General features: G+C 46.0%; 1 protein-coding gene across 3 annotated transcripts in view; it reads left to right on the top strand.

Annotated features, from left to right (window-relative positions):
- LOC138638726 (cytochrome P450 2K1-like) overlaps positions 1 to 23,805 on the top strand; it is a 384,462-nt gene that overhangs the window by 311,360 nt on the left and 49,297 nt on the right. For all 3 annotated transcript variants that reach the window (XM_069728255.1, XM_069728256.1, XM_069728257.1), the window contains 2 exons: positions 3,932 to 4,116; positions 6,991 to 7,132. In XM_069728255.1, the coding sequence (XP_069584356.1) occupies positions 3,932 to 4,116; positions 6,991 to 7,132 (327 nt within the window). The remainder of the gene's footprint in view (positions 1 to 3,931; positions 4,117 to 6,990; positions 7,133 to 23,805) is intronic.

Below are 23,805 nucleotides of genomic sequence, written 5' to 3'. Positions count from 1 at the left end.
ATGGACTCGACATCCTCATTCCCTTCGCTAATATCCTCCCTTAAAGTGGACTTTAGACAAGACTTTACATAGAGACAAACCCCTCCTCCTCTCCGATTTTTACGATCCTTTCTAAACAGACTGTAACCCTGTAAGTTAACTGCCCAGTCATAGCTTTCATCTAACCATGTCTCGGTTATTCCCACTATGTCAAAGTTACCTGTAGATATTTCTGCTTCTAGTTCTTCCATCTTGTTTGTCAGGCTTCTGGCGTTTGCGAGCATGCAGTTTAGAGGATTTTGTTTTGTTCCAATCTCCTCACTGTGGATTGTTTTAGAAATGTTCTTACCTCCCTTCTGAGTATGTTTTCCTGGGTCGTCTTTGTTCGAGTCTAATGTTTTTCTTCCCATCCCCACATGTCTTCAAGGAGTATGGAGAGCCGGGACCAGCAATGTTGAAGGTGTCGAAGAAAAAGGACTTAGCTAGAGACCTGTTGCTCTGATCGTCCAAGATTGCATATACCTTGATTGCCTTATCCCGTTGGCTCGCTGGGAATTCTCAGACTCTTCTACTCATGACGATACCCCTGAGGGTGGTCCAGGGTGTAAGGCTGTGTTGTGCTCCACACTACTACACTGTGTGCATTTCACACTGGTTTCACAGCTCTTGGCGAAGTGTGAGGTCGTCGCGCAGCATCTGAAGCATATCTTGTTTTCCTTTAGAAAACTCTTACGGTCTTCTAAAGACTTCTCCCTGAAGGCTCTACATTTTAGTAGAGGATGAGGTTTCTTGTGTAAGGGGCAGTGTTTGCTGAGATCCTGCGGTTTGTCCTCTTCTGGAGAGGACTTACTTGTCCTGTAAGGAAAACCTGTGGAGGTAACATTAGTTTTGTGGACTGCCACTAGTGTTTTACTGGGTTTTACACCGGAGGCAGTGGTACATGACATAGTGAAATCAAAACTGAGGTCATTTCTAACTTTAGCCTGCTGAGCAACAAAGTCTACAAACACCCTGAAAGGAGGAAATGGTACTTTATGAGCCTGTTTGTAATGGGACTCGTGACTGACCCACTTTTCTTGTAAGTTGTAAGGGAGCTTTTGGACAATTGGGTTGACACCTCTGGCGGTGTCCAGGAATGCCAACCCTGGGAGGTCACCTTCTGCCTGAGCAGCATGTACCTCACTTAACAAGTCGCTCAGTTCCCTGAGCTTTTGATAACCCTTATTTGCTATCTTGGAAAAATCATCAATACTTTTATTCAAAGCGTTTTCTATAGCTTCTATTGACCCTTAACATTCTTCGAGTCTCTCCCACACCATACGAAGTACTGTTTGTGGGTACTTTATGTTAATGTTCCTGATTCTTTTGGCGTGTTCAGCTGACTCGTTCCCAAGCCACTTTACCAGTAAATCTAACTCTTCACTACTGGAAAGTTCCAAGTCTCTGAAGGCGTTCTGGAAAGAGACTCGCCATGCTCTGTAGCTTTCAGCTCGATCAGTGAACTTTACAAGTCCCTTGGTCACCAGCTCCCGGCGGGTAAAGAACCTTGCAAAGTGCATAACAGTGCCAACATGAGCTGGTGTGCTGTTGTCATGTGGTGTGTGTGGTGCGTCCTCATACCTGGTAGGAGCTTCTGGCTTAGGAAAGTCTGTATAAAACCGTTCCGAAGCGAAGGGTGTCCCTGTCAGTCTGGGTGGAGGCCGTACCTTCTGCTCTGTAAGACGGTCATGGTGATCGACGTCATTTCGCAGTATACCCTCCTGCTTCTAGTAGGGCATTTGGAGGAAGGATCTCTGGTAATCTGTATAGGCTGGTTGGTGTAACGGGTCAGAGTTGTCGTCTATTTTGGGATGTTGGTGGACATATTCTGAGACGCGTTGAGCTGGGTCCTGTCAATCAAGGTCTGGTCCACATACGTCGCTGTCTCGCTCAGGTTCAGGAAACTCCACGGCTTCTAAGAACTCAGCTTTGGCTATTGCAGCTGCTGCTTTCTTTTCAGCAGAAAGCCTTTTCCAAAGTCGCTTATAGGCGTGCTGTATCAGCGTCTCTATCGGCTTGTAGGCGGGCTCTTTCTGCTTCTTGCTCTGCCTGCAGACGGGCTCTTTCTGCTTCTCTATCTGCTTGCAGGCGGGCTCTTTCTGCTTCTTGCTCTGCTTGTCTTAACTTTAACTGCAACTCTTGTGCAGCGAAGGAGTATCTTACTTTCGCCGCCTCAGCTTCTGCACGGGCGAGAGCGACAGAGCCTTTCGATGAAGACTTGCTAGAGAAGCTTGTTTGGGACCTCATTCTGAGTGAAGATGCTCGACTTGCAGACATTTTGTGTCTGTTTGCAGACTGTAGGACATCTCAGAGCGGGTAGAGATGAACTTCAGCGTGGACTGAGACGTGTCGTGCTTGGTGAGGGCTGCACTCTCGGTACTTGTGACTGTGTGGCGGCCGCTGCGGTATCTGCAGGCAGTACGGTGTGGTACAAGCGGTATTTGCTATCGCTGGCTTCTAGCCTCCATTTTACTGCTACCGCTGGCATCTAGCATCCGTTTTACTGGCCTCCGCTGGCATCTAGCATCCGTTTTACTTGCCTCCGCTGGCATCTAGCATCCATTTTACTGTTCTGTCTTCATACACGTTGATACGGTGTGTGATCCAACATTCAGCATAAACCACTTCTGTCTTCCAAATAAGCAGACTGTTCTCTGTAGTCTAACTTGTTTATTGGTAACAGGTATTGAAAATGCGGTAAAACCATAAGAATACAAATGATACGGATAGGTATTGAGCCAAATAACAACACAGCTGATACTTTACAACTCGCAGGAAAAATATACAGGATGATGCAACTTCTACATATAACTACATACAGCAAGTGGCTGATAATAGATTTCCCAAGTACTAGCTGCTATACAATAAATCACATTCTGTAGAACACTATATTGCAAGAACAGAGGCAACAATCTTACCGGATAAACTTAACCAGGATGGCAAGCAAGTGAGATAATTCTGCACAGCACATGAACACGTGTGTCCCAGGAAGTACACAGGAAAGTAATGGAGTCTCTCTCTCTCCCAACATATCTTGGTACAATCCCACAATGCAACACTCTAATTATTACTAAAACACAGGTTATAAATTTAACCACCACTGGGTGGTGCTATAACACAGCAAACCAACACTATATTACCAAAACTTTAATTCATGAAACAAGCTACAATGTCCTTATTAAAATGGACAGATCAATAATATTCACCCTTTGCTCATGTGACCCTCCACCATAACTGTTGTCTATCTGCATCTGACCTTTTTTCCTTTGTAACATGGCGCCAGTGATCTGTCCTCTTCCGGCTCCAATTTAGCCTCTGACATCCCAACACACATTGTGTAATCATGATGTTCCACCTTAGGAAAAGTCAGAACTTTAGAAGATGCACGTATTGATGTTACAACCTCATGGTGTGTGTCATGACATTAGGGGCCTTCTCGGCATCGAAAGCTTCGGTGAATAGTTACGATGCCCAACATTGTGCACTAAAGGAAGAAGAGGCTAGGCAGAACATTAATTAGGATCAGATGAGGCATCCATCATGTAAATTGATAGTATACTATTTTGGTCTACTAACCACCATACTACAGATTCCCACCAGAAGAAAGAAGAGACTTTGTAATAGTAATGCTTATCTAAGAGAGCACAAATTCCAAATACAAATCCGAGTGGTCAAAAATAACTTTTGGCTTAGGTAAAATTGCAATCTCAGAATTTCTCTACAGAAGAATATGGAAATAATTTTTACTACAGGGGGGAAATTAAAGTTACGTAACCTGTAATTTCATAACAACCACAGTGATATCAAATGCCATATTGGAAATCAGGCTGAAATGTTATCATTTTTACAGATGAAAGTTCTCACCAAATATCCTTTTTTTACATATAGTTTTATGTATTTGTGTTGGAAATAGAAAAGGTCCAAAGTGAGATCGATAAAGTTATTGGATCAAATGAGCCCCAGGTCATTCATCGTAAAGAGATGCCGTATACTGATGCCGTCATCCACGAGATTCAACGATTTGGAAACATTGTTCCTGCCAATGTGTCCCACGCTACTACTCAGGATGTAAACTTCAGAGGATATCTCCTTCCCAAAGTAAGTAAAAAAAGAAATATTGAACCGTATTTGTTTATAACACCAAATTTAAGTGGTCTCCACTATTTATTTTTACTTTGGCATAGATAATCACTTAGCAGGCAGTTTCCCCAGCCAGTCTCCTTGCTTCCTCTTCCAGTCGGCGATGTCGTGTTATATTTTAACCAGTATGGATGGAGTATTTTGTGAAGCAATCAGACAGAAATGGAAGGAGGAGATTTGGGACATGGGCAGTGGTGCAGACGAACGACAGAGGCCCAAGATGATGTTTTGTTTTTCTTATTTTGAAACCACCATGTGCCTATTTTTTATGTACCGATAAGTATTGGATAACGCTTTATGGACAGGTATTTTCCATCCATTTCACAAATGTTCACAATTATTCTGATTTCGGCGCCTATAGACCCATTGTCCTCCTCTGAGCTCTCTGCTTATCAAATCAAAGAGGCTTTTTAAGCCAATAACTTGCATTTTTTACAGGAATGAAGTTAAATTCCTTAAGTAATTTGCAAGGTTTCATAGCTTTCCATGCTAAACAAACTTGTTATTATTATTATTTTTATTTTATTACATTTTATCCCCTTAATGACCAAGGGTACTTTTGGTTTTGCATTTGCATTTTTTGCTCCCCATCATCCCAGAGCCATAACTTTTTTAATTTTTGGTGAAAATGGCCATGTTAGGGCTTGTTTTTTGCGGGACAAGTTGTACTTTTGAAAGACGCCATTAGTTTTACCGTGTTGTGTAACGAAAAACGGTAAAGAAAAGGCCAAGTGCAGGATTTCCCTGCAAAAAAAAGTTCAATCCCACACTGTTTTTTCTTTGACTAAATGCTAAAACTGACCTGCCATTATTATTCTCCAGGTCATTATGAGTTCATAGACATTAAACATGTCTAGGTTCTTTTTTATCTAAGTGGTGAAAAAAATTCCAAAATTTGTTAAAAAAAGAAAAAACGTTGCCATTATCCGAGACCTGTAACGTCTGCATTTTTTGTGAGCTGGGGCCGGGTGAGGACTTGTTTTTTGCATGACGATCTGACATTTTTATTGATACAATTTTGGCGCAGATACGATCTTTTGATGGCCCGTTGTTGCATTTTATTGCAATGTTGCAGCGACTAAAGAAACGTAATTCTGGCATTTTGATTTCATTCTTGCTACGCCGTTTACCAATATGATTAATTATTTTTTCTATAGTGATAGATCAGGTGATACCAAATATGTGTATATTTGATTTTTTTAAATTGTTTTATTTTGAATGGGGCGAAAGGAGGGTGATTTGAACTTTTAGATTTTTGTTATTTTTTTTAAATATTTTTAAAAACTTTTTTTTTACTTTTTCCATGCTTCAAAGGTCTCCATGGGAGACTAGAAGCTGCAGCTGCCTCTTCTATATAGAGCAGGGGTGGAGACCGGCTCTATGTAGCAGAAATGCTCACTTGCTATTAGCGCCGACCACTACGTGGTGCTCATAGCGATCCAACAATGACACCCGCAGGGGTCTTCTCCTGACCCCGGGTTGTCATGGCAACCTGTCGGTGACACGCAGTTATGTGACACGGACGCTGATGTGAGGAGGAAAGGACAAGCTCCCTGCTCATCCATGGAGAATGCTACTGTCAGAGTTTGACAGCGGCATTTAACATATTAACAGCCGCAGGAGAATCGCAATTTCACCCACAGCTGTTCCGGGCACATGTCAGATGATCAGATCAGCTGTCATGTCCTGGAAAAGGTGTAGGCTCATCGCCGGAGCCCACACCAAACCGGGTGAGGCCTCCATGGATGGACTGTGTCCCTCCATGGACGTTAAGGGGTTAACTACTCTGTAATGGTAATACCAAATATGTAGAGGTTTTGTTTTATTACTTTTTCATAATAAATATTTCTCATTTGAGATAAGGCCCATAACTTTTTCATTTTTCTTTTGACGTTGACATGTGGGGGGAAATAAGTTCTATTGGCATTTCATTATTTCAACACAAACTGACCCCCATTTTTTCCCTTTATTATGTTATTCTTAGGCCAAGTGCTGTGTGGTTTAGATTGCACTTTCCAGTCCATTTTGGTTGCATCAGTTCCCTATATGGGTTTTTTTATTGCCTACTGTTTGAGAACATGAAAATACTTTATTTAATGAAAAAAAAACACATTTATTTTCATTTATTTTTTACTATGCATTACTAGCCTTAAAGGGAATCTCTCAGCAGGTTTTTGCCAGGTAATCTGGTAAAAACACAGTTTTCAGTGATGTGTCACTTATCAGGCAGTGTGCTGTTGTTTACTCACAGGGAAGGTTTTATCACCAGGACATTATCATTGCTGTGATTAGCTGGTAGTGTGAGCACTGGCCTGACTCCGCCCCTTCCTGTGATAAGCTCACATTCAGTAGGCAATATAAATACTGAGCATGGTGGAGGTGGGGTTAGCTGTGGTGGAGGTGAGGGCAGCTTTGTCAGCTCTGCTTCACACTTATCTCTGATTATGTCAGTACTTCTGAACCCAGTAAACTAAGTGGATATTTGGATTTAAGGTCTCTTTGCCTACATTATGCTGCTCTCAGATGAGGTAGCAAAAGCTTGTTGACAAATTCCCTTTAACCCTGCTGTTCTGTTGGTCAAAAATGACCGACTTTGAACTTCAATATTCTTTAAAATATTCAAGATGCGGCTCTGAAACCCGTGGCCGACCGACCCATCCTCATTTAAGTCAATCAACCACAAGTTTCGAACCGCATCTTGAACACCCCAAAAAATACCAAAGTTCAAAATAGGTCTCCCCAGACCGAACAGAACAGCAGGGTTAAATGAATAAAGCCTAATGAGGGAGGTTCCTAATTAAATATGACTTATATAAATGTTGAACCTTTCAGGGAATCCAGGTGATCCCACTGCTGACCTCCGTACTTTATGATAAGAATCACTTTGTAAAGGCCGACGAGTTCTACCCAGAACACTTTTTGGATTCCAGTGGAAATTTTGTAAGGAATGAAGCGTTCATGCCTTTTTCAGCCGGTGAGTTATTCTTTTTGCACGTTGGAGGAGAGATGAGAGCAAATAAGAACATTTCTAAATGTGAGAATCTGAATGGGGCAGTTTCTTCCTTTTGGGGAATCTGTGTGAGACCACGATGGTTGTGCCTCCATATCTAAATGTTGAGTTGACACTTCTCAAATTGGGTATAAACTTGGCACTCAATTTGTGAAAAAAAATTCAATTTTTTTTTGCATCCAGACAAAAATGTTGCTATTGAACATTTTCAGTCCGCCTTTGGACCTTCATCAGAATAATCTTTAATTCGGTACTAGTACACACATAAAGTGGAAAAAAAACATAAAATAATATTATATGTCGTATAATGCTAAGAAGGTTTAGGCAACACATGATTATTTTATGTCAAAAGAGTAAGCAATTAGAGTATGACAATGGCCACGGAAAACATATCTCAGCGAGAGCATCATGCTGTGTGAGACACCAGAGTTTACAGGAGATATTCATATGTATATTGTAACTAGTGTTGAGCGATACCTTCCGATATCGGAAAGTATCGGTATCGGATTGGATCGGCCGATATTCAAAAAATATCGGATATCGCCGATACCGATACCCGATACCCGATACCAATGCAAGTCAATGAGACCAAAATATCGGAATTAAAATAAACCCTTTCTTTCCTTGTAGGTTCATTCTACATGAAGGAAAACAACTAAGAATAATGTAGGATGTATTTGGGGAGATGGCGGAGACATTAAAGGCATAGAGGTTTAGCCCAATCAAATAGAATAGCAGGAATTTTATTTTTTTTAAAGACGTTCGGAGTTACAAAGATATTGACTATGTTAAGAATTTATTTTATTTTGTCAGATATTGATGTTTCACTACTTCCACGCCCTTCACCTTTTTTATTTACTTTTCCCACACTTTCTTCTTCATCATCATCAGCATCTTTGACATCAACTTCTTCTTCACCTTATTCATCTTCTTCTTCATCTTCTACCTATTTTTTTTTTTTTTACATTCTACATATTCTTTTTATTCAACTATTATTATTCTTCATATTCTACTTCTTCAGCATATTCTTATTTGTGACAGGCATTCCTGTAGTTGTTATCTATAAAAGTTTGAAGATTACACCTTCCGTTCTGCCTGTCACAAAAGAGTTACATTTGTCCGCGTTCAGTTTGGCCTGCAGCATCAGGCTTTATCCAGGGGCACCACGAGGAGGAACGGACTCACCTCCATACACTGCTTAGTCTTCTTCTGCATATAATTTAGATAATATCTTTTGCTCTGATATTAAGTGTTATGCCTAATGTTCTTCTGCTCTTTGTTCTGCAGCCTCTTGTTCTTCTGCTTCTCGGTCTTCCATGTCATCTTCTCCAGGGTCGTCGCCTCCAGGGTCGTTGTCTCCGGAGTTGACGTCGTCGTCGTCGGGGTGGTCTTCAGGGTCGTCGTCTCCAGGGTCATCGTCATCTCAGTGGTTGTCGTCTCTGGTGTCGTCGTCATCTTAGGGGTGGTCTTCCGGGTCGCCGTCTTTAGGGTCTTGAACTTGGAAATGTAGCAGAAGGTACAAGAAGGCTGAGAAAATGCCGAGAACCAGCTGATGGAACTGGAACCCAGTTACTAAGCAGGAGGTACCCGTGCCAGAAAGCACTACCAAGGACCACCTGACGTTGGTGGAACTCGGATACCCAGAAGGAGGCACCTAAGCCAAAGGCTCTGCCCAGAACCAGCTGACGGTACTGGAACCAGGATGGGGAGCAGAAGGTACAAGAGCAAAAGACACTGCCGAGAACCAACTGATGGTACTGGAACCCGGATGGGTAGCCGAAGGTCCAAGAGCCAATGGAACTACCGAGGACCAGCTGACGTTACTGGAACCCGGTTACTAAGCAGGAGGTACCCGTGCCTGAAAGCACTACCAAGGAGCACCTGACGTTGGTGGACCTCGGATACCCAGAAGGAGCCACCTAAGCCAAAGGCTCTGCCCGGAACCAGCTGACGGTACTGGAACCAGGATAGGGAGCAGAAGGTACAAGAGCAAAAAACACTGCCGAGAACCAGCTGACGGTACTGGAACCCGGATGCGTTGGCCAAGTGTGCAAGAGCCAATGGCACGACCGAGGACCAGCTGACGGTGCTGGGTTACTAAGCAGGAGGTATCCGTGCTAAAAAGCACTACCAAGGACCGCCTGAAGTTGGCGGAACTTGGATTCCCAGAAGGAGGCACCTAAGCCAAAGGCTCTGCCCGGAACCAGCTGACGGTGCTGGAACCAGGATGTGGACCAGAAGGTCCACAGAAGAAGAGAGAGGCTGCCGCAGTTACCGAACACCAACAGTCCTACAGGGGGAGCTTGGCCTACTGGCACTACAGAACCAGCCTTGATTGCCACTTCCCGCAGCCCACATAGGAAGCTCCTAAACTGGAGGCATCATGGAGTTGGCTAACCCGACCGCAACACGACGGGACAACGTATTGGAGTCTAAGTGACCTTAACACTACCCGGAACCAGCTGACGGTGCTGGATTCAGGCTGGGCAGGAGGGATTACCCGTGACAAAGACACTACTGAGAACCAGCTGACGGTACTGGAACCCGGATGCGTTGCCCAAGTGTGCAAGAGCCAATGGCACGACCGAGGACCAGCTGACGATGCTGGAACCTGGTTACTAAGGAGGAGGTACCTGTGCTAAAAAGCACTACCAAGGACTGCCTGACATTGGCGGAACTCGGAAACCCAGAAGGAGGCACCTAAGCCAAAGGCTCTGCCCGGAACCAGCTGATGGTGCTGGAACCAGGATGTGGACCAGAAGGTCCACAGGAGAAGAGAGAACAGCTAGGCCGCGAAGCTGCCGCAGTTACCGAACACCAACAGTCCTACAGGGGGATCTTGGCCTACTGGCACTACAGAACCAGCCTTGATTGCCACTTCCCGCAGCCCACATAGGAAGCAGTAATGCAAAATACTCACCCGGCTCCCTCGCTGGCTGGCGCTGCTTACTGTCCTGGCCGCACCTTCTCCTGTATGGGCGGTCACGTGGGGCCGCTCATTTACAGTAATGAATATGCGGCTCCACCCCTTTGGGAGGTGGAGCCGCATATTCATGACTGTAATCGGCGGCCCTGCATGACCGCTCATACAGGAGAAGGTGCGGCCAGGACAGTAAGCAGCGCCAGCCAGCGAGGGAGCCGGGTGAGTATTTTAATAACAGCGGGCGGGCGCACGGGGGGTGGGAGGGTGGTGGGGACATGGATCTTTATGTTAAACACGAGAAACAAAAAAAATGGCTTATTCATATCTTTTCTACAGCAAACGCTGCTGCAGAGAAGATATGAATCGCGGCTTCAGCACCATGTGGGGGGGACAGCACTTATCACTAGCGCTGTCTCCTGCACGGTGCGTGTGGTACCCATTTGGCACACGGGCGGCACACGTGGGCCGCACGTGTGCCACACTGATGTGCCACAGAAATGCACGGGCACACGGACACGGATAATTCCGGTGCCGATTTTTCAGGTACCGGAATTATCTGGACGTGTGGGACTGCCCTAAGAAAGGAGGTCCTTGGACACCTGGTTCAAAGAATGAAGATACACTAGTGGATGCTTTCCTGAAACGGAAAGTACTTGCAAGCAGCATAATACAAAGAATAGCAGGTTTACCCAGAATCCTTTGCAGTAGGCGGAGCTATGCAAATCATCTCTTTCCACCCCAGTCTAATCCACAGCGCTTGGAACCGCCAAGCGTGCAATGCTGCGGATTAGTTTCTAAATTTACACAGCCAACCAATTCATACCTGTGGACACGTGTTTCGGGCTTTAGCCCCTCATCAGCACAGGGCTGGAATTGGTTGGCTGTATGGAGTGGGGCTCGGTGAGCAAGCGATACATATATGCTAGCCACCTTAGGGAGAGACCCAAGTTGGGCTAAATGTAGCAGGACGAAAGAGACCGAAAAGCCCTCTACTTAAAGGAAATACATAGTGAATGCTTTCCTGAAACGGAAAGTACTTGCAAGCAGCATAATACAAAGAATAGCAGGTTTACCCAGAATCCTTTGTAGTAGGCGGAGCTATGCAAATCATCTCTTTCCACCCCAGTCTAATCCACAGCGCTTGGAACCGCCAAGCGTGCAATGCTGCGGATTAGTTTCTAAATTTACACAGCCAATCAATTTCTACCTGTGGACACGTGTTTCGGGCTTTAGGCCCTCATCAGCTCAGGGCTGGAATTGGTTGGCTGTATGGAGTGGGGCTCGGTGAGAAAGCGATACTAGGGTTGAGCGAAAAGGGTCGTTCATTTTCAAAAGTCGCCGACTTTTGGCAAAGTCGGGTTTCATGAAACCCGATCCGACCCATGTGCGTGGTCGGCCATGCGGTACGCGACTTTCGTGCCAAAGTCGCGTTTCAATGACGCGAAAAGCGCCATTTCTCAGCCAATGAAGGTGGACGCAGAGTGTGGGCAGCGTGATGACATAGGTCCTGGTCCCCACCATCTTAGAGAAGGGCATTGCAGTGATTGGCTTGCTGTCTGCGGCGTCACAGGGGCTATAAAGGGGCGTTCCCGCCGACCGCCATCTTACTGCTGCTGATCTGAGCTTAGGGAGAGGTTGCTGCCGCTTCGTCAGAAGCAGGGATAGCGTTAGGCAGGGTCCATTAACCCCTTCCCGACCTTTGACGCCACGTAGGCGTCATGAAAGTCGGTGCCAATCCGACCCATGACGCGTATGCGGCGTCATGGAAAGATCGCGTCCCTGCAGACCGGGTGAAAGGGTTAACTCCCATTTCACCCGATCTGCAGGGACAGGGGGAGTGGTAGTTTAGCCCAGGGGGGGTGGCTTCACCCCCTCGTGGCTACGATCGCTCTGATTGGCTGTTGAAAGTGAAACTGCCAATCAGAGCGATTTGTAATATTTCACCCATTATAACGGGTGAAATATTACAATCCAGCCATGGCCGATGCTGAAATATCATCGGCCATGGCTGGAAATACTAGTGTGCCCCCACCCCACCACTCCGATCGCCCCCCCACCCCCCCGATCTGGCCGGTACACTGCTCCGGCTCCCCTCCGTCCAGTGCTCCGCTCCCCCCGTGCTCGTGTCCGCTCCCCCCGTGCTCCAATCACCCCCCCGTGCTCCAATCACCCCCCCTGCACTCCGATCCACCCCCCCCGTGCTCCGTTCCACCCCCCCCGTGCTCCATTCCAGCCCCCCCGTGCTCCGTTCCACGCCCCCCGCGCTCCGTTCCACCCCTCCCGCGCTCCGATTCCCCTCCCCGTGCTCCGATCCCCCCCCCCGTGGTCCCCCCCACCCTATCATACTTACCGATCCAGCCGTGGTCCCGTCCGTCTTCTCCCGGGCGCCGCCATCTTCCAAAATGGCGGGCGCATGCGCAGTGCGCCCGCCGAATCTGCCGGCCGGCAGATTCGTTCCAAAGTGCATTTTGATCACTGAGATATAATCTATCTCAGTGATCAAAATAAAAAAAATAATAAATGACCCCCCCCCCCCTTTGTCACCCCCATAGGTAGGGACAATAAAAAAATAAAGAAATTTTTTTTTTCCACTAATGTTAGAATAGGGTTAGGGTTAGGGGTAGGGGTAGGGTTAGGGGTAGGGTTAGGGTTAGGGTTAGGGTTAGGGGTAGGGGTAGGGTTAGGGTTAGGGTTAGGGTTAGGGGTAGGGGTAGGGTTAGGGGTAGGGCTAGGGTTAGGGTTAGGGTTAGGGGTAGGGGTAGGGTTAGGGTTAGGGGTAGGGTTAGGGCTAGGGTTAGGGCTAGGGTTAGGGTTAGGAATGTGCACACGTATTCTGGTCCTCTGCGGATTTTTCCGCTGCGGATTTGATAAATCCGCAGTGCTAAACCGCTGCGGATTTATGGCGGATTTACCGCGTTTTTTTCTGCGCATTTCACTGCGGTTTTACAATTGCTATTTTCTATTGGAGCAGTTGTAAAACCGCTGCGGAATCCGCACAAAGAAGTGACATGCTGCGGAATGTAAACCGCTGCGTTTCCGTGCAGTTTTTCCGCAGCATGTGTACAGCGATTTTTGTTTCCCATAGGTTTACATTGAACTGTAAACTCATGGGAAACTGCTGCCGATCCGCAGCGTGTGCACATACCTTTAGAATTAGGCTATGTGCACACGGTGCGGATTTGGCTGCGGATTCGCAGCAGTGTTCCATCAGGTTTACAGTACCATGTAAACATATGAAAAACCAAATCCGCTGTGCCCATGGTGCGGAAAATACCGCGCGGGAACGCTGCGTTGTATTTTCCGCAGCATGTCAATTCTTTGTGCGGATTCCGCAGCGTTTTACACCTGTTCCTCAATAGGAATCCGCAGGTGAAATCCGCACAAAAAACACTGGAAATCCGCGGAAAATCCGCAGGTAAAACACAGTGCCTTTTACCCGCGGATTTTTCAAAAATGGTGCGGAAATATCTCACACGAATCCGCAACGTGGGCACATAGCCTTAGGGTTAGGGTTGGAATTAGGGTTGTGGTTAGGGTTAGGGGTGTGTTGGGGTTAGTGTTGTGGTTAGGGGTGTGTTGGGGTTAGGGTTGTGATTAGGATTATGGCTACAGTTGGGATTAGGGTTAGGGGTGTGTTGGGGTTAGTGTTGGAGTTAGAATTGAGGGGTTACCACTGTTTAGGCACATCAGGGGTCTCCAAACGCAACATGGCGCCACCATTGATTCCAGCCAATCTCGTATTCAAAAAGTCAAATGGTGCTCCCTCACTTCCGAGCCCTGACGTGTGCCCAAACAGTGGTTTACCCCCACATATGGGGTACCAGCATACTCAGGACAAACTGCGCAACAATTACTGGGGTCCAATTTCTCCTGTTACCCTTGTGAATCTAAAAAAATGCTTGCTAAAACATAATTTTTGAGGAAAGAAAAATGATTTTTTATTTTCACGGCTCTGCGTTGTAAACGTCTGTGAAGCACTTGGGGGTTCAAAGTGCTCACCACATATCTAGATAAGTTCCTTGGGGGGTCTAGTTTCTAAAATGGGGTCACTTGTGGGGGGTTTCTACTGTTTAGGCACACCAGGGGCTCTGCAAACGCAACGTGACACCCGCAGACCATTCCATCAAAGTCTGCATTTCAAAAGTCACTACTTCCCTTCTGAGCCCCGACGTGTGCCCAAACAGTGGTTTACCCCCACATATGGGGTATCAGCGTACTCAGGAGAAACTGGACAACAACTTTTGGGGTCCAATTTCTCCTGTAACCCTTGGGAAAATAAAAAATTCTGGGCTAAATAATTATTTTTGAGGAAAGAAAACGTATTTATTATTTTCACGGCTCTGCATTATAAACTTCTATGAAGCACTTGGGGGTTCAAAGTGCTCACCACACATCTAGATAAGTTCCTTTCAGGGTCTAGTTTCCAAAATGGGGTCACTTGTGGGGGGTTTCTACTGTTTAGGCACATCAGGGGCTCTGCAAACGCAACGTGACGCCCGCAGAGCATTCCATCAAAGTCTGCATTTCAAAACGTCACTACTTCAATTCCAAGCCCCGGCATGTGCCCAAACAGTAGTTTACCCCCACATATGGGGTATCACCGTACTCAGGAGAAACTGGACAACAAATATTGGGGTCAAATTTCTCCTGTTACCCTTGGGAAAATTAAAAAATTCTGGGCTAAATAATTATTTTTGAGGAAAGAAAACGTATTTATTATTTTCACGGCTCTGCATTATAAACTTCTATGAAGCACTTGGGGGTTCAAAGTGCTCACCACACATCTAGATAAGTTCCTTTGGGGGTCTAGTTTCCAAAATGGGGTCACTTGTGGGGGGTTTCTACTGTTAAGCCACATCAGGGGCTCTGCAAACGCAACGTGACGCCCACAGAGCATTCCATCAAAGTCTGCATTTCAAAACGTCACTACTTCACTTCCGAGCCCCGGCATATGCCCAAACAGTGATTTACCCCCACATATTGGGTATCAGCGTACTCAGGAGAAACTGGACAACAACTTTTGGGGTCAAATTTCTCCTGTTACCCTTGGGAAAATAAAAAATTGCAGGCTAAAAGATCATTTTTGAGAAAATATTTTTTTTTTTTATTTTCATGGCTCTGCGTTATAAACTTCTGTGAAGCACTTGGGGGTTCAAAGTCCTCACCACACATCTAGATTAGTTCCTTTGGGGGTCTAGTTTCTAAAATGGTGTCATTTCTGGGGGATCTCCAATGTTTAGGCACACAGGGGCTCTCCAAACGTGACATGGTGTCCGCTAATGATTGGAGCTAATTTTCCATTTAAAAAGCCAAATGGCGTGCCATCCCTTCCGAGCCCTGCCGTGCGCCCAAACAGTGGTTTACCCCCACATATGGGGTATCAGCGTACTCAGGACAAACTGGACAACAATATTTAGGGTCCAATTTCTCCTATTATCCTTGGCAAAATAGGAAATTCCAGGCTAAAAAATCATTTTTGAGGAAAGAAAAATTATTTTTTATTTTCATGGCTCTGCGTTATAAACTTCTGTGAAGCACCTGGGGGTTTAAAGTGCTCAATATGCATCTAGATAAGTTCCTTGGGGGGTCTAGTTTCCAAAATGGGGTCACTTGTGCGGGAGCTCCAATGTTTAGGCACACAGGGGCTCTCCAAACGCGACATGGTGTCCGCTAACAATTGGAGCTAATTTTCCATTCAAAAAGTCAAATGGCGCGCCTTCTCTTCCGAGCCCTGCCGAGTGCCCAAACAGTGGTTTACCCCCACATATGAGGTATCGGCGTACTCGGGAGAAATTGCCCAACAAATTTTATGATCCATTTTATCCTACTGCCCATGTGAAAATGAAAAAATTGAGGCGAAAAGAATTTTTTTGTGAAAAAAAATTACTTTTTCATTTTTACAGATCAATTTGTGAAGCACCTGAGGGTTTAAAGTGCTCACTAGGCATCTAAATTAGTTCCTTGGGGGGTCTAGTTTCCAAAATGGGGTCACTTGTGGGGGAGCGCCAATGTTTAGGCACACAGGAGCTATCCAAACGCGACATGGTGTCCGCTAACGATGGAAATAATTTTTCATTCAAAAAGTCAAATGGCGCTCCTTCCCTTCCGAGCCTTACCATGTGCCCAAACAGTGGTTTACCTCCACATGTGAGGTATTGGTGTACTCAGGAGAAATTGCCCAACACATTTTAGGATCCATTTTATCCTGTTGCCCATGTGAAAATGAAAAAATTGAGGCTAAAAGAATTTTTTTGTGAAAAAAAAGTACTTTTTCATTTTTACGGGTCAATTTGTGAAGCACCTGGGAGTTCAAAGTGCTCACTATGCATCTAGATAAGTTCCTTGGGGCGTCTAGTTTCCAAAATGGGGTCACTTGTGGGGGAGCTCCAATTTTTAGGCACACGGGGGCTCTCCAAACGTGACATGGTGTTCGCTAAAGAGTGGAGCCAATTTTTGATTCAAAAAGTCAAATGGCGCTCCTTCCCTTCCAAGCCCTGCCGTGCGCCAAAACAGTGGTTTACCCCCACATATGAGGTATCAGCGTACTCAGGACAAATTGGACAACAACTTTCATGGTTCAGTTTCTCCTTTTACCATTGGGAAAATAAAAAAATTGTTGCTAAAAAATAATTTTTGTGACTAAAAAGTTAAATGTTCATTTTTTCCTTCCATGTTGCTTCTGCTGCTGTGAAGCACCTGAAGGGTTAATAAACTTCTTGAATGTGGTTTTGAGTACCTTGAGGGGTGCAGTTTTTAGAATGGTGTCACTTTTGGGTATTTTCAGCCATATAGACCCCTCAAACTGACTTCAAATGTGAGGTGGTCCCTAAAAAAAATGGTTTTGTAAATTTCGTTGTAAAAATGACAAATCGCTGGTCGAATTTTAACCCTTATAACTTCCTAACAAAAAAAAATTTTGTTTCCAAAATTGTGCTGATGTAAAGTAAACATGTGGGAAATGTTATTTATTAACTATTTTGTGTCACATATCTCTCTGGTTTAACAGAATAAAAATTCAAAATGTGAAAATTGCGAAATTTTCAAAATTTTCGCCAAATTTCCGTGTTTATCACAAATAAATGCAGAATTTATTGACCTAAATTTACCACTAACATGAAGCCCAATATGTCACGAAAAAACAATCTCAGAACCGCTAGGATCCGTTGAAGCGTTCCTGAGTTATTACCTCATAAAGGGACACTCGTCAGAATTGCAAAAAACGGCAAGGTCTTTAAGGTCAAAATAGGCTGGGTCTTGAAGGGGTTAACCACCAAACCGCTTGTGCTGTAGCGATTTCCACTGTCCAACACCACCTTCGGTGTGCAGGGACAGTGGAGGCTACATGTTTTTGTTTTTTTTTTTTCTCAGCGCTGTAGCTCATTGGGCTGCCCTAGAAGGCTCCCTGATAGCTGCATTGCTGTGTGTACGCCTCTGTGCAAACCAACTGCTTTTTTCAAAGCACAAATCTTGTTGTTCTGCACAGCTATCTTGTTTGTTTGTCCACACTTTTTATTTAATTTGTGCATCAGTCCACTCCTTATTGCTGCCTGCCATACCTGGCTGAGATTACTGCAGGGAGATAGTAATTGTAGGACAGTCCCTGTTTTTTTTTTTTTTTTTTTTTGTGGGAGATTAAGATTGGCATTTCTGCTAGAGTGCCATCCCTGTGTGTGCCATCTCTCACTCAGTGGGCCATAGAAAGCCTATTTATTTTTTTGCTTGATTTGGGTTCTAAAATCTACCTGAAAAAATCACTACATCAATCAGTGGGAGAAAAATATTGGCCTCAGGGCTTGTGTGCCACTCCTGACTCCTGTGTGTGCCATCTCTCACTCAGTGGGCCATAGAAAGCCTATTTATTTTTTTGCTTGACTTGGGTTCTAAAATCTACCTGAAAAAATCACTACATCAATCAGTGGGAGAAAAATATTAACCTCAGGGCTTATGTGCCACTCCTGACTCCTGTGTGTGCCATCTCTCACTCAGTGGGCCATAGAAAGCCTATTTATTTTTTTGCTTGATTTGGGTTCCAAAATCTACCTGAAAAAATCACTACATCAATCAGTGGGAGAAAAATATTGGCCTCTGGGCTTGTGTGCCACTCCTGACTCCTGTGTGTGCCATCTCTCACTCAGTGGGGCATAGAAAGCCTTTTTTTTTTTTTCTTTATTTGGTTTCTAAATTGTCCTTGAAAAAATCATTTTATTTTATTTGGTTTCTAAATTCTTCCTGAAAAAATCATTTTAGTTTAATTTGTTTCTAAAGTCTCCCTGAAAAAAAAAAAAAAAAAAAAAACAGTGGGAGATTAATATTGCCCTTTCTGCTTGTGTGCCAGTCTTGACTCCTGGGTGTGCCATTTCTCTCTCTCTCTCTCTCTCAAATTGTGGATATAGCGGTTCCAAGCGCTGTGGATTAGACTGGGGTGGAAAGAGATGATTTGCATAGCTCCGCCTACTGCAAAGGATTCTGGGTAAACCTGCTATTCTTTGTATTATGCTGCTTGTAAGTACTTTCCGTTTCAGGAAAGCATCCACTATGTATTTCCTTTAAGTAGAGGGCTTTTCGGTCTCTTTCGTCCCGCTACATTTAGCCCAACTTGGGTCTCTCCCTAAGGTGGCTAGCATATATGTATCGCTTGCTCACCGAGCCCCACTCCATACAGCCAACCAATTCCAGCCCTGTGCTGATGAGGGCCTAAAGCCCGAAACATGTGTCCACAGGTAGGAATTGATTGGCTGTGTAAATTTAGAAACTAATCCGCAGCATTGCACGCTTGGCGGTTCCAAGCGCTGTGGATTAGACTGGGGTGGAAAGAGATGATTTGCATAGCTCCGCCTACTGCAAAGGATTCTGGGTAAACCTGCTATTCTTTGTATTATGCTGCTTGCAAGTACTTTCCGTTTCAGGAAAGCATCCACTATGTATTTCCTTTAAGTAGAGGGCTGTTCGGTCTCTTTCGTCCCGCTACATTTAGCCCAACTTGGGTCTCTCCCTAAGGTGGCTAGCATATATGAAGATACACTAGAAATGCTTCTAGGGTGACAATGGATTAAATGCCTGAGAAATAAAAGATTATATGAGCACTAGATGGTGGCCCGATTCTAACGCATCGGGTATTCTAGAATATGCATGTCCACGTAGTATATTGCACAGCCACGTAGTATATTGCGCAGCCACATAGTATATTGCCCAGTGACGTAGTATATTGCCCAGCGACGTAGTATATTGCCTAGTGATGTAGTATATTGCCCAGCCACGTAGTATATTGCACAGTCACGTAGTACATTGCCCAGCCACGTAGTATATTGCCTAGTCACGTAGAATATTCCCCAGCCACATAGTATATTGCCCAGTGGCGTAGTATATTGCCCAGTCACGTAGTATACTGCCCAGTCACGTAGAATATTCCCCAGCCACATAGTATATTGCCCAGTGGCGTAGTATATTGCGCAGCCACGTAGTATATTGCCCAGTGACGTACTATAATGCCCAGCCATGTAGTATATTGCCCACCTACGTAGTATATTGCGCAACCACGTGGTATATTGCCCAGTGACATAGTATATTGCCCAGCCATGTAGTATATTGCCCAGCTTCGTAGTATATTGCGCAGCCACGTAGTATATTGCCCAGTGACGTAGTACATTGCCCAGCCACGTACTATATTGCCCAGTCACGTAGTATATTGCCCAGTCACGTAGTATATTGCCCAGCAACATAGTATGTTGCCCAGTGACATAGTATATTGCCTAATCAGTGACATTGGCACGGGATTTAAAACACGAAGCGCGATTGGTCGTGCCAGCTGGGTGTGACCAATCAGGGAAGCGGGATTTAAATCCCACGCCAATGTCGCTGATTGGGCGTGACCAATCAGGAAAATAATAATAAAAAAAAAAAATCATTACATTATCACCTTCCGTCGCCTCCGCAGCAGCTTTTCCTGCAGCTCGCGATTCTCCGGTTCCACCACTACGCTGATTGGTCAAGGCCACCCGGCGCGACCATTCAGCGACATTGCCAAGGGATTTAAATCCCGCTTCCCTGATTGGTCGCGCCAAACTGGCGCGACCAATCAGCGACATTGGCGCGGGATTTAAATCCCGCTTCCCTGACTGGTCACGCCCAGCAGGCGCGACCAATCAGCGATATTAGCGTGGGATTTAAATCCCACTTCCCTAATTGGTCACGCCCAGCTGGCGCGACCAATCAGCGACATTGCCGCGGGAGTTAAATCCCGCTTCCCTGATTGGTCGCAGCGGCTGGGCGTGACCAATCAGCGACATTGGCGCGGGATTTAAATCCTGTTTACCTGATTGGTCGTGCCAAACTGGCGCGACCAATCAGTGACATTGGCGCGGGATTTAAATCCCGCTTCCCTGATTGGTCATGCCCAGCCAGTGCAAACAATCAGCGACATTGCCGCGGGACTTAAATCGCGCTTAAATCCCACGCCAATGTTGCTGATTGTTCGCGCCGGCTGGGCATGACCAATCAGGGAAGCGGGATTTAAATCCCGCGCCAATGTCATGCTGGTTGGGCGCGAGCCATCAGGAAAACAATTAAAAAAATAAGAAATCATTACATTCTCACCTTCCGTTGCCTCCGCAGTAGCTTTTCCTGCAGCTCGCGATGCTCCAGTCCCACCACTTCGCTGATTGGTCGCGCCGGGTGGCCTCGCCCAATCAGCGACATTGCCGCGGGATTTAAATCCCCCTTCCCTGATTGGTCGCTCCAAACCGGTGCGACCAATCAGCGACATTGCCGTGGGATTTAAATCCCGCTCCCCTGATTGGTGGCGCCAAACCGGCGCGACCAATCAGCGACATTGCCGCGGGATTTAAATCCCGCTTCCCTGATTGGTGGCGCCAAACCGGAGCGACCAATCAGAGACATTGCCGCGGGATTTAAATCCTGCTTCCCTGATTGATGGCGCCAAACCGGAGCGACCAATCAGTGACATTGGCGCGGGATTTAAATCACAAAGCGCGATTGGTCGCGCCGGCTGGGCATGACCAATCAGGGAAGCGGGATTTAAATCCCGCGGCAATGTCGCTGATTGGTCGCGCTGGCTGGGCGCGACCAATCAGGGAAGCAGGATTTAAATTCCATGCCAATGTCGCTGATTGCGCGTGACCAATCAGGGAAGCGGGATTTAAATCCCGCGCCAATGTTGCTGATTGGTCGCACCGGCTGGGCGCGACCAATCAACGAAGCGGTGGGACCGGAGCATCGCGAGCTGCAGGGCCGGTCACTCCCTGATTGCAGGGGAGTAGGGAGCGGCCGGACTGTGCCGGTCACTCCCAAGAGTGCATTGCGGTCTCGCGAGATGTTGACGTAGTGGTTTCACGAGACCGCATGTCATCATCTCGCGAGACCACAATGCATGGACCCGAGCGTTGCAAAGAGCAGGAAACGCCTGGGCTGCATCCGGGGGCCGACGGACGGTGAGTATATGATGATTTTTTATTTTTTTATTATTTTTAACATTGGATCTTTTTGCTACTGATGCTGCATAGGCAGCATCAATAGTAAAAAAGTTGGTCGCACAAGGTTAATAGCAGTGTTAATGGAGTGCGTTACACCGCGGTCCATTAGCGCTGCCATTAACCCTGTGTGAGGGCTGACTGGAGGGGAGTACGGAGCGGGCACTGACTGTGGGGAGGAAGGAGCGGCCATGTTGCCGTCGGACAGCGCTGGTCGCTGATTGGTCGTGGCTGTTTTGCCGCGACCAATCAGCGACTTGGGATTTTCGCGACATACAGAAGGACAGACAGACGGAAGTGACACTTAGACAATTATATAGTAGATTAGATAAATTCCCTCAGTGAAACAATAAGCGATCTTATAAAAGTACTTATGTGTCAATGTAAGAGTAATTCAGAAGCCAAAAGGTTACCTATGTTTATATACAGTACAGACCAAATGTTTGGACACACCGTCTCATTTAAAGATTTTTCTGTATTTTCATGAACATGAAAATTGTAAATTCACACTGAAGGCACCAAAACTATGAATTAACACATGTGGAATTATATACTTAACAAAAAAGTGTGAAATAACTGAAAATATGTCTTATATTCTAGGTTCTTCAAAGTAGCCACCTTTTGCTTTGATGACTGCTTTGCACACACTTGGCATTCTCTTGATGAGCTTCAAGAGGTAGTCACCGGAAATGGTTTTCACTTCACAGGTGTGCCCTGTCAGGTATGATAAGTGGAATTTCTTGCCTTATAAGGCCAGTCTCACACGTCCAGATAATTCCGGTCCCGGAAAAATCGGTACCGGAATTATCCGAGTCCGTGTGCTGGTGCATTTCTGTGGCACATCAGTGTGCCGCCCATGTGCCCACTGGGTACCACACGCACCGTGCTGGGTACCACACGCACCGTGCCGGAGACAGCGCTAAAGTTTAGCGCTGTCCCCTGCATCTGGTGCTGAAGCCCCATTCATATCTTCCCTGCAGCAGCGTTTGCTGTAGAGAAGATATGAATAATTGTGTGTAAAATCAAGACCAGGTCCCCACCCCCTCCCACCCCCTGTGCGGCCCCCCCGCTGTGATTAAAATACTCACCTGGCTCCCTCGCTGGCTGGCACTGCTTCCTGTCCTGGTCGCACCTTGTACTGTATGAGCGGTCACGTGGGGCCGCCGATTACAATCATGAATATGCGGCTCCACCTCCCATAGGGCCCCACGTGACCGCTCATACAGTAGAAGGTGCGGCCAGGACAGGACGCTGCGAGGGAGCCGGGAGCCGGGTGAGTATTTTAATCACAGCGGGGGGGGGGGACCTGGATCTTGATTTTACATACTATTATTCATACCTTCTCTACAGCAAATGCTGCTGCAGGGAAGATATGAATGGGGCTTCAGCACCAGAGGGGGGACAGCGCCTAATGTAGCGCTGTCTCCTGCACGGCACACGGACTGCACACGGACAACGTCCATGTGCGGTACGTGTTTTACAAGGACCCATTGACTTTAATGGGTCCGTGAAATCCGTGCGCTCCCACGAACACTGACATGTCTCCGTGTTTGGCACACGGAGACACGGTCCGCAAAAAATCAATGACATCTGCATAGATACATTGATTTTAATGTGTCTACGTGTGTCAGTTGCTCCAGTACGTGAGGAAACTGACACCTCACGTACCGGAGCCACTGACGTGTGAAACCGATCTAAAAAGGGTTGGGAGTCGGACCATCAGTTGTGTTGAGCAGTCATCTGGTGGATACACAGCTGATAGTCCTAGTGAATAGACTGTTAGAATTTGTATTATGGCAAGAAAAAAATCAGCTAAGTAAAGAAAAACGAGTGACCATCATTACTTTAAGAAATTAAGGTCAGTCAGTGCAAAAAATTGTGAAAACTTTGAAAGTGTCCCCAAGTGCAGTGGCAAAAGCCATCAAGCACTACAAAGAAACTGGCTCACATGAAGACCGCCCCAGGAAAGGAAGACCAAGAGTTACCTCTGCTTCTGAGAATAAGTTTATCCGAGTCACCAGCCTCAGAAATCGCAGGTTAACAGCAGCTCAGATTAGAGACCACACAGAGTTCTAGCAGCAGACACATCTCTACAACAACTGTTAAGTGGAGACTTTGTGCAGCACGCCTTTATGGTAAAATAGCTGCTAGGAAACCACTGCTAAGGACAGGCAACAAGCAGAAGAGACTTGTTTGGGATAAAGAACACAAGAAATGGAAATTAGACC

Source organism: Ranitomeya imitator, chromosome 5 (assembly GCF_032444005.1).
Source record: "Ranitomeya imitator isolate aRanImi1 chromosome 5, aRanImi1.pri, whole genome shotgun sequence".
Taxonomy (NCBI): domain Eukaryota; kingdom Metazoa; phylum Chordata; class Amphibia; order Anura; family Dendrobatidae; genus Ranitomeya; species Ranitomeya imitator.
This window is presented reverse-complemented; position numbering and strand designations above follow the sequence as displayed.